Source organism: Muntiacus reevesi, chromosome 2 (assembly GCF_963930625.1).
Source record: "Muntiacus reevesi chromosome 2, mMunRee1.1, whole genome shotgun sequence".
NCBI lineage: Eukaryota > Metazoa > Chordata > Mammalia > Artiodactyla > Cervidae > Muntiacus > Muntiacus reevesi.
Window position 1 is genome coordinate 141595269 of NC_089250.1, and position 17043 is coordinate 141612311.

Below are 17043 nucleotides of genomic sequence, written 5' to 3' on the forward strand. Positions count from 1 at the left end.
AGGGGTTCCACTAGTCACTTTGCAGTACCTGTCTGTCTTTTGAGAAGGAGCGTCTCAATGTTTCAGTGGCAAACATTGATAATTGCTTCTAGATAGGCTTGCATCTTGAAAAGTCATATAGCTCGGGCCTGGTGGGCTGGGAAGATCCAGAGGAATCGGGTGGAGAGGGAGGTGGGATGGGGGACCGGGATGGGGAATACGTGTAACTCTATGGCTGATTCATATCAATGTATGACAAAACCCACTGAAAAATAAAAATTAAAAAAAAAAAAAGAAAAGTCATATAATGTCTGGGAAAGAGCACAGGCTCAGGGATTAGACAGACCTGGGTTTGAATCCTGGTTTCTCCACTTAACTGTTTAACCTTTAGGGTTAGCAACCCCTGTAACTTTAATTTTCTGTTGTATTTCAAATAAGAGGGATATCCAGCTTTACCCTTGCTCTTATAGGTGGAGGACATAGATGGACAGAGACTTTTTCAACACCAGCTTTTGACTTTTCTTCTTTTCAGATCCTTTTTACTGGGCCTGGTTGCCCCAGGCAAAAGTCCAGTTCTCTCAGGAGATTAAAGATCTGATTCTTCCAAAGATATCAGACCCTAACTTTGTCAAGGACTTGGAGGAGGATCTGTATGAACTCTTCAAGGTTAGCCCTGGGAACCTTAGCCTTAAAACCATATGGAAGAAAGAATTCCAGCGGTTTTCCTAATTGGTCCTGATACAAGCCAAGATAGAATGGAAACACCCTTTGGCTTGTGTTAGCCAGTGGAGAGCAAGGTTTCCTCCCGTGGACAGCAGGACCTAGTTTGGGTTGGTTTGGAAACAGTTGGCAACTGGGCTGAATCACACCGGTTTGTGTCCTGTGCACCATGTGGCTGCAGTGTGTCTATAGAACTCTCCTTCTCAAATGGAGCCCCAGAGCCTGGAGTTCTTCAGAGTTAGTCATGAAACTGAGGACAAGATGGTTACTTGTTCTCTATTTTCCTGTCTGTGAAACAGGGAGTCATTGGGGTTGGGGTGAACATCACTAAGCCTCCTGAGGGTTTTCTTTGTTAGAAAGCTTCTAGTTGGGGGAGGGAAATGGGTTCTTCTGAGGCATTCATGCAGTTTGTATCTCCTTCTGCCCTTCTTTTGCAGAAAGATCCTGGTTTCGATAGGGGCCAGTTCCATAAGCAGATTGCTGTCATGCGGGGGCAGGTAAGCCTGAGACATCCTCCCGGTGTCATCCCCGGGGTCTCTCTGAGAGGGTCACATGCTCATGTTGAGTGAGTGTGTAAATGTCATATCTCACAACCATTTTAGTCTGTGCCATCCATGCTTATGACTCTGTCTTAACACCTGAGAGGAAGGGTAGCCGTCCCAGATCTTCCACCTTTTCCATGGTATCAAGCACTTGGTGAAGCACCTACTATGTGCTTTGTTCTGTGCCACTTGCTTGATAGTTCATTGGTGGATTTAGCTGGTGGTCTGGGTCCTCAAGGTGCTCAAGGCAGCTGTAAGCCCTGGTGGTTAAGAGCTAGGCTCTGGAGTCAGACTGCTGCGTCCAGCACCATGGCCTTGGGCAGGAGCTTCTGCTTCCTTTTTATAAAGTAGGACAGTTGCCATTCTTTGCAGAGCTGGTCAGAGAACGACATAAGATTATATGTACCAAGTGTTTAGTAAAAACCATGCCTGGCACATGGTAAGCACTCATGCTGATCATGGTTATAATTTTTGTTGTTATAGTTACAAGCCACATTATTTCTTCTTTCTCCCCTTCATCTTCAGAGAGAACCAAGGAAACCACCAAGGCATTGTTGATCTTCCATAGTAGAGCAAAGAATAGCTTGAAAATTTCCTAAAAGCTCATGGACACTGACATTCTGCTTATCACTTTGAAATCTTAAAGACAGCTGGAATAGCCTAGCAGTTAGGGCACAAACTGATCAGGGTATGTGATTTGAAGCCTGACTCTGCCGTTTATTAGCTATGAGGTCTCAGTCAAGTTACTTAATCTCTCCTCCTTTATAGTTTCTCCATCTGTAACATGGGATTAATAACAGCACCTATCTCATAGGGTTATTATGAGATCAGTGATTGGAAACAGTTGGAGTAGTGCTGGTATATTGAAGTACTCAATATATTAGGGTTTTGTATACAGCTCCTCACATCTTTGAAGGACAGGAAGCTTTTCTCAGTCATAACTATCCACTTAATCTCTTTCTTCTGTTTAGCAAAAGGCTTCTGATGAGGGCAACTCTTGAGCTTACCAAACCCATTTTCTCTAGAAATGGGACAGACAGAGGATTTAATAGCTGTAGTTATTAGAGCTGCCTGAATACCATAATGTAGTCTTCCTACATTTCCCAAATAATATAAAGGCCCGGTTAGACTGGCAGAATTGTTAGAAATCTTAAAAACCATGTGACATACTCTGGTATTGTGAAACTCAGCGTAAAGGAACAAGCTTCTTCTCTAGTTTGTATAGATTTTACCTCTGTCCCTATTGTACTGTCTTCTCTAATCCCTTCCCAATCTCTTGCGAACATCATAGCAACTTTCCTCTTGTTATATTTAACATCATAGCAACTTTCCTCTTCTTATATTTAGTTAAGGCCATTGACTAGAGTGGCAAAAGGCAGAGGGGCGGGGGTTGAGAGAGATCCATTTTAACTTTCTTTCCATCATGTGCCCTTAATGTCCTTTGAGAGCATGTGGCATTTTACAACCTAGAGTGCCTACCTCTGAAACTGTCAGGGTGAGTCATGGATGAGTGTCTAGCTCCCCCTCCTAGCACGTGGGTAAAAGGAATGCACCCCCTTCTATCTACCTGAGCCGCAATCATGGAGTAGACTGTACAGTGGCCGGGAGCCAAAGGGGAAGAATGGGAAACCCAGGAGAGGTGGACTCGGGTGATAGGGTTGTTACTCACCATGAAGGCTTCTAACCAGATGTTAGATAAAGAATGCAGGGTCTGAGGGAAAGCTACTTTAGATAACATCTTCAAAGACAGTATTCTCTTTTGGCATTATGTACCTGCTATAAATTTTTCTTCAACTTTTAAATTAGGAACATTTCAAACCTCAGTAAAATTGAAAGAGGGGAGCCATCTAGACTCACCAGTCATTACATTTAATTAGTCACGTTTGCTTATTCTCATATCTCTAAATATTATCTATCTGAGTATTACCTATACATCTGTATAATTTTATCTCTTTTATAATTTGTCTCTCTCCCTAGATAGATAGATTTTGTATGTTTGCATTTGGCCAAATCTTTTGGAAGTAAGTTGTAGACAGTTTGACATTTTACCCCAGAGACTTAAATGTGCTTGAAAGGTGGCTTCTAACCCGAAGAAGAGCCAGCCAAAGTCCTGTGTCATAAGCTGGATGGTCTCCGGCATGGTGCACTTTATTTTTATTTATTTATTTATTTATTTATTTATTATTATTTTTTTTTTTTTCAGTGGGTTTTGTCATACATTGATATGAATCAGCCATAGAGTTACACGTATTCCCCATCCCAATCCCCCCTCCCACCTCCCTTTCCACCCGATTCCTCTGGGCCTTCCCAGTGCACGGCATGGTGCACTTTAATTCCGTTTGAACCTCTTAGTTCTCTGCCCTGATCTTGTACTCAAGGCTCTTTGAAGCCATGTAGGGTGCTGATAAATACCAAAACAGCGAGGTTAAAAAGGAACTCATTTCTGGTAGGATCCACTTCTGCCCTCTGTTCCAGGTGAACCTCTGCCTCTTGAGGGTAGCATCTGTAGGTCAAGGCTTGTCATGGCTCAAGGCTGCGTCTGTGTGACTGGGGCAGCCGCCCAGCCACCTCTCTCGTGTGTCTCTGGCCTGGCTGTGAAAATCTTCAGCATCCAGTGGTTTAAAGGCTGTGGTAGGACCACTTCAGCTTTTGTTCTTTCCTACCCAAGAAGATACACGGTGGTGACTAATTGTGACAGGGAAAAGAAGTGTGTTCCTCTGTTCACGTGTCTGAAATATCTGTAAAATACGGACAAAAATTTGTGAGGAGCCAAACATACGGTGGTATCATGGAACAGAAAAAGAACAGTACTGGAAAAGCTAGTGAAATCCGAATCAAATCTGGAGTGTGGTTAATACTAATGTTCCAATGTTGATTTCCTAGTGTTAGGAAAGGTACCATGGTTATAGAAGATGATCAAATTAGGAGAACTTGGGTAAATGGTACATATCTTTGTAACTTTTCTGTAGGTGTAAAATTATTCTAAAGTAAAAATTTATTAAAAAAAAGATGACAGCATGAGAGGTAAAGATCAACTGAAATGGCTTTTATTTTTTAAATACATAGTCTTTGTAGGAAAATCAGAAAATAAGGATAAACTAAAATCACTCTATCTCTAGGTCACCTTTCTTGACCCAAAAATAATCACTGCCAACCTTTAAGACTTTTTTTCCTCTGTAGATAAGAAAATAGGATTTTAGAAAATAAAGGTGGGGGTCACACTAATACTGGTTCCTTATCTCCTTTCTTTTCTGTCCAAGACATTGTGATCAGTTTTCCATGCCAGCAGAATATGTTTTTTAATTGCTTGTTTCTAATCCCTTAAATTATTAACTGATCCCGTGCTCTCGGGCATTTGTATAATTTTCAGTTATAAACAATACTGCACTGTATTGATTGAAACTTAAGTGTTTTGTGCATGTCAATGATTATTCCCTTAATCCTTAAAAATGAAGTTGCTGAGTCAGAGGACTTGTCCACTTTTAAGCCTTTATGGTCCACTTGCCTTTCTGAAAAACTGTCCCACGATCTGAACATTCCCCAACTCTGAGTCGTTATCTTCTTCTGTATCTTTACTAACTAGACAGGCGAAAAAGAGGAGGTATTTTCATTTATATTTTTTAAAAAGGTAGAGAGGTTTCCATTTTCTGTGTATTGTCCTCTTATATTCTTATTTTCGTAAATAGCCTATTGGTACAGTTTTCCACTAGTGTATGGTTTATTTTTGTATTGATTTATAGGAGCACTCTGCCTGCAGGTCTCCCTTCAGAGGCAGACCAGGATGCCTAGGCACTGCTCTCACTGATCTCATTTCCCCCCTGCAGATCCTAAATCTGACCCAGGCCCTGAAAGACAACAAGTGTCCCCTGCACCTCGTCCAGATGCCACCTGTGATTGTTGAGACGGCCCGTTCCCACCAGCGATCTTCTAGCGAGTCCTACACACAGAGCTTTCAGAGTCGGAAGCCGTTCTTTTCCTGGTGGTAGCCCCAGAGGCAGACAAACGCATATTGTCTGAGACTTGGGCTGGGAGGAAGCCTGGGGAGCGGGTTGCAAGAAAGCCAGAGAAGCCGGTGGAGATCAGTGCCCTTAAGAGCCCTCCCTCTCTGCTCACCACCCCCTCGAGCTTTCCCAGGCCCGGGGAGAAGCATGCGCAGAGGGACAGTGTGTGCTGTGAGCCCTCCTGAGTGCTGGGGAGGGCTGGCGCTCCACGCAAGCCGTCCGGATGCCGGGAAAGGAGCATCTCCTGGGGGCAGGCTGGGAAAGTCCCTTCCCTCCTGGACACCCTGCTCTGTTGCTATTCCTTGTTATATTCTGCATCAGAAAAAATACAAATACATATTTCAGTACTAGTAGCAAAACCCAGGTAGAATCCCAGACCCTCTCATAGCAAAACCTGATCCAGACCTAAATGTGCATGGACCCAAACATCCAGGTGTCTCACAGTTCCTTACTGTGCAAACCAAGGCAGCTGGGTGACTTGCAGTGCCGGGACAGACAGAAGCCACACTTCCCTTTTGTGTCTTGCCAAGTCTTCTTTCCGTCTTCCTCCCACCAGTGCGATAGGTTGACTCCAGACACGATTTTCACAGTGGGGGAACATCTGCTCTGGGACTCCCAGCAGTTGTACAGTGATTGTCTAGATCACCTCTGCTCCCTTCCCCTCTGGGGACCCAGCCCCTCTAGGCCAGGACTGTAGGTTGTTTATCACTCAGGCAAAGGCAGGAGGGAGGAAGTTACCTCCCCAGCATGGGAACATGATCCATACCACTAAGTATATGCTGGGAGCTGTGATGGTCTGTGGGTGGGCTTACCCCCTCCTTGCTCCCTTAGTCCTTGGCCCTAACCAGAGATGACAGACTTTCCCAGTCTTCTGATTTGTTCCTGTTGTTTTTGATGTTTTTTCTCAACTCTTTTCACTTGATAGGTTCAGTTCTGGGTTCTGGAGTGTCTCTTGGTGAGGGTTCTAGGGTGGGTCTAGCTCATGAGAGGACAGGATATTAAGTCCTTGGGTTTCTTTTTGTGGTACCACTGCTGCTGGGTGGAGGCAATGAGACTTGTATTCTGCCTCCTAATTAGCAGCTTCCTTTTCCTCCCTGACTTCTTGTTCCAGGCCAATTTTTCTATGGCTTCTCGAGAAAGGTGGGGCCCCAAGGAGAGAGGCATTCCCACTGTCCCCAGTGCCTGCCCGGCCCAGTGTGCATCCTCTTGCTTCCACGTCTCTTTCCCCTCAGCTCTCCCCCTCACCAGCTGTCCGAGCCCTTTCTGCACCAAAGCAAAGAATGGCCTCAGTGGGGAGCACAGAGGGTGCCACCCGTGGCTATGGGGCAGCCCTGGGCGGTTCAGGTTTCTGGCACCCTGCAATTGGTCAGTCAGCCTTGGAAAGAAACTATTTTGAAAGTTTGAAAACCAACCAAAGAAAAGGAGTGGGGACTGTTGCCGTGTTCCCTCTGCTTCCTTAGCTCCCGCTATTGCAGAGAGCAGAGCGGAGGTGTGCAGCCCTCTCGTCAGCTGGGCTAGGCTGGTCCCCTTCCAATACAGCCCCCAGGAGCCAGCTTATCCTGGGCTTCCACCCCGCCAACAGAAGAGTCTCTGGAGCTGGGTGTGCACGCCCTGTGGACAGAGGCACTGCTCCCCGCCGGCCCCAGCCCTGACAATCCCATGGAGCTGACCTGGACTTTGGCCTTGGGGACCATGTTTGTGAGAACTTGGGAGCAGCAGGGCTCCCAGAGGCTGGAGGGGACCAGGGTATATTTAGCTCTCCACAGACAGCTGTTTATAAACGTGTTGTTGAATTGCCCCACCTGGGGTGGAGTGGGCTTGAGCGGTCTAAAGGGCTGGTTGCTTCTCCCACTGAGGAGATCTGCACGTTGCCCTCAGCCAGACCAGCTCTGGGATGCAAAGGAAATTGGGTCCAATGTAAGAGGGAGCTGGTCCCAGTCCTGGCAGGTGAAAGTGCGGGGCATCCTTTCCTGGCCCACATCTGTTCTCCTTGAAGCCTGTACTCAGGTTGCCTTGAATGTGGACTTTGGGAGAGCCTGGGCTCTGAGTGCCAGGGCAGGCTTTTGGGTGGCCCTCACAGAGCTGCCCGGCCCAGCCCTCTGCCAGCCATCGTCCCATCTCCCAGTGTCAGGGAGTGGAGGCTGGGCTGTGAGAGTGCTGCTGCCTCTGTATTGTTCTTCTAATGCACTGTAGAAATTGTATATGTAATGTATTTAAATCAATGCAAATGTATGAATAACAAGTCCAATTCCGACCTTTTTTGTCTAGCTTTCTTTGGTGGAAAGAAGACAAGGTAGGAAGCCTTTTTAAGGACAGAGAACACTGTGTTGCCATGGAATTGCTGAGATATGGCTCTTGAATATATTTTCCTCTAGTAGAAGAAGGTACAGGTTCTCATTTCCCAAAATATGGTTTTAACTCATGTGATATCAACACCTGACCTGAACCTACATTGACTGATGCAAAGCTGTTTATAATCACCATATATATTTCTTACTATGAATATTTCTTGCAGAAATATTAGTGTTTTGTTTTGAGATGTTCCTTCGATAGGGGTTTTACAGTTTTTGCAATGTCTACTTTCTAAAAGATGAAATAATTCTAAATTCCAAAATCATCTTTCCCCAAGGGGTTGGGATAAGGAATGTGGACTGGCATTGCTTCTTGGCCACAAGAGGGCAGCCCTGCTCTGTGTGTATATCCCTGTCCACCTGGATTTGAACCCTGAGGATAATCAAGCAGATAGGAGGGGTGTGAGGGAAGCTAAATGCTAATGGTTTCTTTTGAGCCAAAGCCAGAAGAGCAGCCAGAATTCCTCACCTCACGGGTTTTCAGGAAACTTCAGTAACACAAAAGGCATGAATGGTGCCCACAGGGGTAAAGAGGACAGCTGAGAAGCTAGTACCCACTGCGTTGACTGCACTCATCCCACCCAGGGCCCGCTGCCCACTACGCAGCTCTGATTGTATTAGGAGCTGGTGAGGGGCCAAAGACCCTTCTCCTCTCCTTGGACCAGGAGGCCAGCCCTATTTTCTCCTTCCTGGGAGCTGCCTCCTCCCTGCAGTGAACCCGAGCCTCACCCCCGGCTCCAGAGTGTCCATTTCCAGATCTTCCCCTTGCGTGACAGACTCGCATAACTCTCAATGCACATGGTTTTATTTTGCCACGAACTACGTTTTTCCTGTGTTGGCCTGAAGGGGCAGGGGTGTGGGACGAGCTGCTGGACCATGGGCCACAGTTGTAGCAGGAGTAGTGGGATGCTGCGTCAGAGTGCCTGTCGCTTGACTCCCAGGGAACTATCCTGCAGCCCAGGCATAGTGTTAAACTGAGAAGGGCTGAGGCACTGTTTTCCTCAGTCTGGTGAGGAGTGGGTCCCCTGTAACAGCTCAGGGGAAGCTTCCGGGCCTGTTCTGCCCCAAGCAGGCCAGTGGCAGCAGTGAGGCTGTTGTGAGGCTGTCTCTTTCTTCTTTGCCTTCCCCAGCCCTTTGGCAAAAGTCTCTGTGAATCCTGGGGAAGATACAGCCGGCCCCAGCCCAATCCCCGGCTCAGTGTCTGATCTGATGGAGGTAGCTTGTGGGTCCTGGCTTCCTCCAGTTCCGGCGGATCCGGGCACTGGTCCTCCTAGAGTTCACATGCTGCTCCCTGGAAGCTGACTCCGTGGCGCTGCTCTGTGGTTCGGCTGGTGGAGCACAGCGCTCTGCAGTTCTGCGGGGACAGTCATGTTAAGCCAACATCGATGGGGAAGACAGAACAGGGGCTGAAGAGGTTTTGGTCATGATGAACTATTAAAGCACACTGTTCGGAGCCAAATGAGACCAGGGCTCTGGTCTCATCTCTGCCCCCAGAGAGTTGCCTGACAAGGCAAAGCTTTCAGACTGCTTTTCTGTAAAGGGAGTTGGACTAGATCAGGGGGTGTGACACTGTGTTTCTCCACCCTCCTCATCCTGTCCTGATACAAGACCAGAGGGCAAGTAGCCCTTCTTAAGATGATTCCAGCAGGGATTACTGATCAACTGAAATTCATAGGAGCAACAAAGCTGATCTGCTGCCCTGGCCCTGATGACCTCTGAAGGCCTGTTCAGCTCTAATGTTCTGACTGTGGGCCCAGAGCGTAACACAGAGTGACTGCTTAGGCCACCTCTGTGGTTCAGCTTGGTCTCTTGGGGGCTTGCTGTTCCTGAGTGGGCAGCGACCTAAGCAAAGAGGTGAAGGACTGCAGTAAATTTCAGGTGAAGTTTCTCCACAGTTTTTAACCTTTGATGCCTCTATGGTACCCTTCTATGCTATGTTCTCAGCAGTCCCACAGCTCAGGTTATCACCCAGCTTACTTTTGAATGTTACCTGTTCAACAACAGGTAAACAGGATTTTTTTGTTCCCCTTCCAAACCACAGTCCCTCCCTCGCTCCTGGTTCAGAATCACTGTGAAATGTGGCACCGGGTGGACCCAGGCACCCCTTCCCACGGGAGTTCACAGGGTCCTGGGTGACTCCAGCAGTGACAGTCTCTAAGTGCCAACCCCACGGTAGGCACTGTGTAGGCCTGGCAACAACCCCAATGGCAGGTACTTCATGGGGAGGCCAGGTGAGTGGCTCCAGGCCACACCAGCCGGGAAACGGAGGAGCGGGCCTGTCATGCTCCATGGCCTACCTGAGCCGGCTGCAGTGGTGTACCGAGGGGCCCAGGGGCTTCTGCCGAGGGGGCCTCTTCCTGCGCAGCCTCTTCAAGGCCTCGGCCACACGATGGTCCCCTGCATACTCCCAGACGATCTGTGCCCGTTCCTCGGCCAGCTGGTCCCCACTGCGCTGAAACAGGCCCTGGATCTGCAGCAGCTCGGCATCCTGGAAGATGTTGGCCGCGGCCTGCTTGCGGCCCCGGGCCTCCGGGGGGGCTCGCCAGGGGGGTGGCTCGCTGACCACAGAGGCAGGGGTACCCATCCTGGGTGCTGAGGAAGGAGCAGGGAGGGACGTCAGCAGCTCAGTGGGCCCTTCCCAAGCCTGGGGGTCTTGACCAACACAAGGGCTTCTGGTGTTTCTATTCTCCGGTAGCTGAAATGGAGTAAGTCTTGACTTAAAATCACTGATTTCCCAGGACACCTTGGGGAAATAATAACGATAGTCAGACTTTACAGTGTTTACGTGCCTGACCTATGTATTAACTTACGGGTCACAGAAGGTGAGGATTGTATATCTCCATTTAGAGATGAAGATGCACACCTCAGATGTTAAATGACTTTCTCATGGGCACAAAGCCATATGTAAGTGCATAGCCTGAAGCAGAGGCAAAGTCTCTCTGGCTCCAGAGTCCACACAGACCCCAGGCCCAAGTGATAACAGCCGTAGCAGCAGCAGCTGAAATGTCTTAAGCACTCAGGTCGCAGGTACCCCCGTAACAGCTGTACTCACATAACATCGTTGAATCATGGACGAACACAACTATCCTAGGAGGTAGATACTTTTTAACCTCCTCAAGTCACAGGTGAGGAAACTGAAGAAGAATATTCTGATCCTGAGACCCCAGCTCTGTGGCACAGAGGCAAGAGAGGGGCTGTGGCCTTGGGCTTCACAGGCAGGAATCTGGCTTCTGGCCGCCTCTACCACTGATTGGCTAGGTGACCCTCCTCGTGTCCACTGCCTCCCGTGTAAACTTAATCAGTCATACAAGTACCTACTTCTTAGAGTTGCTGTGAGGACCGAGTGAAGACACAGAAAGCATTAAGACTATGCAAGATGTCCCACCAGTCTGCTTTTCCATCTGTAACACTGAGAATAGCATCCTGTCTTCTATTTTCAAGCTCCTGGGTGGGGGGCGGGATGAGCGTTCCCCCCCTCCCCCATGTAATTTAGTTAAACAAGTCCATATAATTTAGTTAAACAGCATGAAGTAGACCAATCAGATCTAACCACAGTCCGAAGAACCACAGAGAGAAAGGTAGGGGCAGAAGGGGCTACAGTATTGAAATATCGTCTCAGCGCAGAGGCTGAAATCTATGATAAGTTCAATAAAAGTTAGGCTCGGGTCAGTGCCACACCCCACCCCATATGCAAGAAATGAAAACGGAATTATCTGAGTTCTATGTAGTTTTCCTTGAATGGTAAAGGGATAAGAGGCTTACCCACCTTATCCTTGTCTTCACTACAGCCTGAAATGGCTATGGGATTGGAAAATAGACTGGAGACCAGGAAGAGCAAAGACTTGGCATTACATAGAACTGGCTTTGAGTCCTAGCTGTGCCGGGCTTCCCAGTTAGCTCAGATGGTAAAGAATCTGCCCACAGTGCGGGAGACCAGGGTTCAATCCTTGGGTCGGGAAGATCCCCTGGAGAAGGTAATGGCAACCCAGTCCAGTATTCTTGCCTGGAGAATTCCATGGACAGAGGAGCCTGGCAGGCTACAGTCTGTGGGTTGCAAAGAGTCGGACACGACTGAACAACTAACACACCCAAGCTCTTCCTGGTTGTGACCTTAGGCAAGTTACTCAATCTCCCTGGGCCTGTTTGCTCAACTAGAAAATGGGGCTAATAACCACTTCTCAGGATTACTGTAAGGATTAAATGGGTCTAGTGTGTATCAGGTCTCCAGTGAGAGCTAAATAAATGCAAACGCCCCTCTTCTTGGCCTTCTGGACTTTTTCACTTAGGTCAGGGGTGTAATGTGGACCCTCCTTTTCCTCTGAGCAGTCTGGCCTGAGCCAGCTGAAGGCCTTGCCTGTGCTCCCTTCTCCCTGCACAGTCCTGAGCCTAACGAGGAAGGCTTGGTTGCTAAGTCAGACCCCACTACACAGTTAATTACAGAGATATCTGTCAACCAGCAGCCAGCTTAAAAAGGAGAAATCAAATTTGAAATAAATTTAAATAAAAAATGTACATACTCAACTGGAAAAAGTACAAAAGATCAGAATCATATAAATGAGAGCATTACCAGCTTCCTATCCTCAACTTATCCACCTGCAGACGTAACCTTTACTCTCACCTGCCTTTGATGCTCTTGAGAATTTGAGCCATCTCTCCCTCCCATTCAGACTCCTCAGATATGACTGTTCCCCACACTCCCTTGCCCTGGCCTTCCCTCCTCCTCACCTCAGTAGCCACCCTCTTTGTAATAATTTCTACACTCACCCTGTCCCAGTTTCTATCATAAACTGCTCTCTCTTTTGAAAAGATTTAGTAGCTAAAATAAACCTGCAGAAGACTTTCAGATAAATTAATTTCAAAAAAAAATTGTGCTTTTTATCTGGAATTTAAAAATCTGCCTCTCTGTAGGCACAATTATGGGAAACCAGTTAAGACCTAATATGTGTGGTAATTCAACCTCCAGAGCTGGATGATACAGATATACTGTGACCAGAAAACAACAGTCACCAAGTCACACTTTCAGGCTGATAAAGAGAAATAAAAGCTAACTACTATGGGGTGTTTGTCTTTCCAGGTGGCACTAGTGGTAAAGAAACCTCCTGCCAGTGCAGGAGACATAAGAGACACAGGTTCGATCCTTGAGTCAGGGAGATCCCCTGGAGGAGGGCATGGAAACCCATGCCAGTAATCTTGCTTGGAGAATCCCATGGACAGAGGAGCCTGGTGGGTTACAAGTCCGAAGGGTGGCAAAGTGTCGGACATGACTGAAGCGACTAAGCACGCACGCCGGGGGTGTTTATTCTGAATCAGCAACGTGCATGATATCATTTCATCCTCAAAACCATTGTTAGGAATCAGGCACTGTTAACCTCATTGCCATTCACAGGGGACTAAAGAGGAGCTGAAATACATAACCCTGAGCCCTAGGCTCAGGTGAGGCCTACGCTAAGTGACCGCGGCCCAAGCTTTTGAATCACCAAGTTGCCCCCACAGCCTGGCAGCTCAAAGCACATTTCTTCCCACTATTTCTATGAAGACTGTTTCACTATTCTTTTCTAATTCATGTAGGGGAAAACTCGCCAGTAGAAAGGGAAGAAGAATGAATGTCCCACACCCCAGGCAAGAGTTGGGGTGTGGAATTTGTTTTAATCTTCAGTAGCGCCAAAGCTGTTTACAGGGTGACAGGCTGCCCCAGCCTTGAAGCCGTGAACCCATGGCACTCTGAAGGGGAAGAGCCCCAGCCTCCACAGAAGAAACCTGGAATTGCACAGAGCTCTGGCTTCTGAGTCAAAGGACTAGCTTTGAGCCCACGTGCTGCCACTCACTGGCTGAGACCTCAGGGACTTCACATGGCCTCTGTGGGCCTGTCTTCCTTAGAGCTGAAAGGAAGGGTTTATTCGTATAGTCTCCGGGGCGTGTGCTGGTGTTGAGAGTCAATGATTCCATGGCAAGGCTAGGTCCACACGGAAGTGGAGATGAGTTAGCTTGTTTGCCAGGGCCCAGAAGCAACATGTGTGGACAGGTCTGTATAGTTAGGTGCCAGGGAACTCCCCTTTTCTGCCCTCTGTAGCCTTCCTTGGAGGCCAGACACTGTTGTGCTGCTGTGGGGTTAGGGTCTGGTAGAAGAAAGAGAACTCACTGCTCGAAAGCATTCTAGTGACCTAGGCTGGCTATGGCCAAGCCCAGAGCAGGCTCCTAGGCCAATCTGGGCGGTGGGAGAAGGGCTGATAGTCCTGCTCTGAGACTCAGGCAGCCTCACCCGCCCTTCAGAGAGACAGGCCATAGGATCAAATAGCAGCAGCTGTCTCAGGGAGGAAATGGCTCAGAGCCTGACTTTCCAGATGGTCCAGCCACCTACCTCTGCCAGGGCTGCAAGGCCCTGCCTCCAGCAGTCAGTTACACAGTTACAAACAAACCAACAAGGAACCATGTGGGCGAGTCTGAGCCCCCAAGCCTCAACCATATCCTCGTGAACCTCGGGGAGGCCTTGGCAGCTCCAGGTTTTGAGGTCCCTCACTCTTGGCTTGGCCTCCCACCCTGAAATTCAAACAGCAGAGTGAGGCTGGGAATAAAAACCAGTGGATTTCAAGTAGGATTAGATGGTAAACTTTGAGAAAGCTGAATCAGAAGATTCAAGAGAAAATTTACTATCAGGAAAAAATTTCCTGTCTCATTCAATGTGTTACTTTCCCACTGATTTCCTGGACAAGACCTGAATCCAGGGAAGTCAGTGTGTACTTGAACAATGGCACTTGTTTAAACTGGGAAATGAAACCATGGGGCTATTAAAAGATTATAAATGGATCTTTCATTTTAGAGCTGACAGAAAAGATAGGCATGGATCTGTGAGCTAATGAGTAAAGACTAATTGCGAAATCCTTCAATTTGATCCAAACTAGCTTAAAAATGAACTCCCAAAGTAAATATCAAATGTTGAAATTGAAGTTCAACTTGTTTTGAAATAGGCAATAAAGGAACTGCTGAGCTCCAACAAAGAAATATATTTAAAAAGTGACTCACCATGCACTGAATTTGCAGTATACAAATATGGTGTCCAACTGAGCGCTCTTTGTAATGTATGAAGCTCAGTTCAGACAGCTTTTCACACTGTGGTCTCGGGGAGGTGCAGGGAACTATGACAAGCACAACACACTCGTATGACCTGGGTGGCAACTGAGCCCTCACTTGCTCAGCTCACCCCCTTCAGATAGCACTGGTGATGATGATAATCTGTAACCGGAGGCCAAGGGCCTCTTAGAAAAAGAAAAAAAACCTGGAGGCTCTGGCCCAAGGCCCATATCAACACTTGTAGCCTTGGCCTGTTTCCCTGCCCACTGGACAGCAGCCAAAATCAGTGGCTCCTTCAAGCATAAGGCTCAGTCCAAATGGCTATGTGGGTCCTGCCTCCCACAGGGCCTAGCTCAGCCAGTAGAGAACTAGACACAGGTTGGTCTACAACTCTGTGTCCCAGAAGGTAGAGAAAGAAAATGGACCTTTTCCCCAGGTTAATTCTCAGATATGACCTGAAAATAAACTGCTAGATCTAGGAATAAACTCTTTTCTAGAGTCCAAGAACCCTGAATTCTGGCTCTGCCATTGATAACTGGGTACATTGGCAGGTCTTGGTTTTCCCCTGCCTCAATTTCCTCATTATCCAAATGGTGAGGATAAATAACCCTTAGGGGATAGGGAGATTAATACTTTTATAGTATGCCAAGGATCTATCCCAGCACATTACATCATGAATGAATGATGGAAGAGAGTTGTTATTGCTGTTGTTTCATCGCTAAGTCGTGTCTAACTCTTTTGTGACCCCATGGACTGTAGCCCAGCAGGCTTCTCTGTCCATGGGATTTCCCAGGCAAGAATAGTGGAGTGGGTTGCCATTTCCTTCTCCAGGGGATACCCCTGACCCAGGGACCGAACCTGTGTCTCCTGCACTGGCAGGCAGATTCTTTTACCACTGAGCTGCCAGGGAAGCTGATGGGAGGGAGACAGGCTATTCAGCCACCAGGGACTAAATAATCACTGCCATTTCCATTCTCACTACTGTCATGAAATTCCCTCAGAAAGGGCCTTCACTCTTGGGAGAAGAGAGTAAAGGGGGATAGGTTCATCTGTGGACTTTTAAATCATACCTGCAGTAGAGGCTCCCTGTCAAGCTTGCTTCCTGTCAAGTGCAGAACAGCACTTACTGAGAAGTAATATCTTTAATCCTCACAACACCCCTATGAGGAGGCAACTATCGTTGTTACACCCATTTTACAGATGAGAAAGCTGAGCCCAGAAAGGTTTGGTAACTTCCCAAAGTCACACAGATGGGTAGGTGATGAGACTAGGCTAGGAACCCTAGTCTGATCCCAGCGCCCGCACTCTCAACCACTGCTATTTTTGTTCCTGCCAGATGGCTGAGGAAGTCTTCACCGGGAGGAAGGACCCAGGAGGCTTTGAAACCGGCTATCTGCTTCTGCAGGTTTTGGAAGATGCAGGGATGGAGAGGCAGGTCTCCCAAGACTGTGACTGTGCCCTCAGCACTCCATGGTCCCGTGGGGAGTTAGAACGATTACTCACTACGCAGGAGCACAGAGTCGATAGACCTCAAATCGGGATGGGGTCAGTTAAGATGCGCCCACTCCAACCCCTTTCAACGCCTTTTAAAGGGCGGGCGCAGCTCTGGGCTTCCTGCCGCCGTGGTGCTCACGAGGACCAGACGGCGTTCATCAACAGGACAAGATCTTAGGAGGGGGTATCCTGGCCGAGGTCACACGACGACACCACCGGAACGGGTCTGCCCCTGAGTCTTAGACGTGGCCGCTTCGCATGACGGGCCCTAACTGGACCTGGGAGTTCGGGTCTCAGCGACACCTCTGCTCTGACAGCCCTCCCACCCGCCTCCACCGCAGCAAAAGCTTGGCTGCCGACCTACGTACCTGGCCTCCCGAGGCGGGCCACCTCGATCGCAGCCGCGGCTCCCCGGAGAAAGCGCTCCCCAGCCCCGGAACAACCAATCCTCAGCCGAGCCTAGGTGAGAGCTCCCGGCGAGCCTTCCAAAATCGAACGCGGAGACACAGTGAGCCAATCGGCGGCCGTAAAGAGGCGAGGGGCGTGTCCCGGCTCCGCCCCCTTCTCTCCAATGGCCTCGAAATCAGAGTGCGAAAGGGCCCCAGGTCCAATTAGCGGCGGAGCAGCAGCGAGGGGCGTGCCCTCCCAGCCCTTTCCCTCCGCCCACGGCCACCCTCGCGCGGCGCCCGGAGGTGCCCCCGTCATTGACGTCAGTCCTCCAGGAGAGCGCGGTTTTGCTGGCTCCGGAGTGGGGGCGGGGCCGCATTCCTGCCCTGGGGTGCGGCGACCGCTGGCCCTGCCGGGTACACGTGACGGATGCCCCCCTGCTCTAGATCCGAGGCCTGTGCGCGCGGCGCCGCGTTCCTTGCTGCTGCGTGTGGCCCTCTG

General features: G+C 48.7%; 2 protein-coding genes across 4 annotated transcripts in view; one reads left to right on the top strand and one right to left on the bottom strand.

Moving 5' to 3' along the window:
* The window catches only part of PI4K2A (phosphatidylinositol 4-kinase type 2 alpha), a 27552-nt gene extending 19285 nt beyond the window's left edge, over positions 1-8267 (top strand). Inside the window, exons 7-9 of the mRNA XM_065923039.1 lie at positions 500-645; positions 1137-1196; positions 5066-8267. Coding sequence (XP_065779111.1) covers positions 500-645; positions 1137-1196; positions 5066-5227 — 368 coding nt within the window. The 3' untranslated portion in view covers positions 5228-8267. The remainder of the gene's footprint in view (positions 1-499; positions 646-1136; positions 1197-5065) is intronic.
* A 113-nt stretch (positions 8268-8380) lies between these two features.
* On the bottom strand, positions 8381-16718 carry AVPI1 (arginine vasopressin induced 1). 3 transcript variants are annotated; one of them, XM_065923036.1, is made up of 3 exons: positions 16524-16718; positions 9891-10185; positions 8381-8947 (listed from the first exon to the last, which is right to left on the bottom strand). In XM_065923036.1, exons 2-3 carry the CDS (start codon positions 10175-10177, stop codon positions 8788-8790), a joined length of 447 nt encoding a protein of 148 aa, XP_065779108.1. In that variant the 5' UTR covers positions 10178-10185; positions 16524-16718; the 3' UTR covers positions 8381-8787. The 3 variants fall into 3 exon arrangements, with proteins under 3 accessions (XP_065779108.1, XP_065779107.1, XP_065779106.1); XM_065923035.1 differs by having other exon boundaries at positions 9891-10288; positions 16524-16708; XM_065923034.1 differs by having other exon boundaries at positions 9891-10336; positions 16524-16708.
* Between the last annotated feature and the right edge of the window lie 325 nt (positions 16719-17043).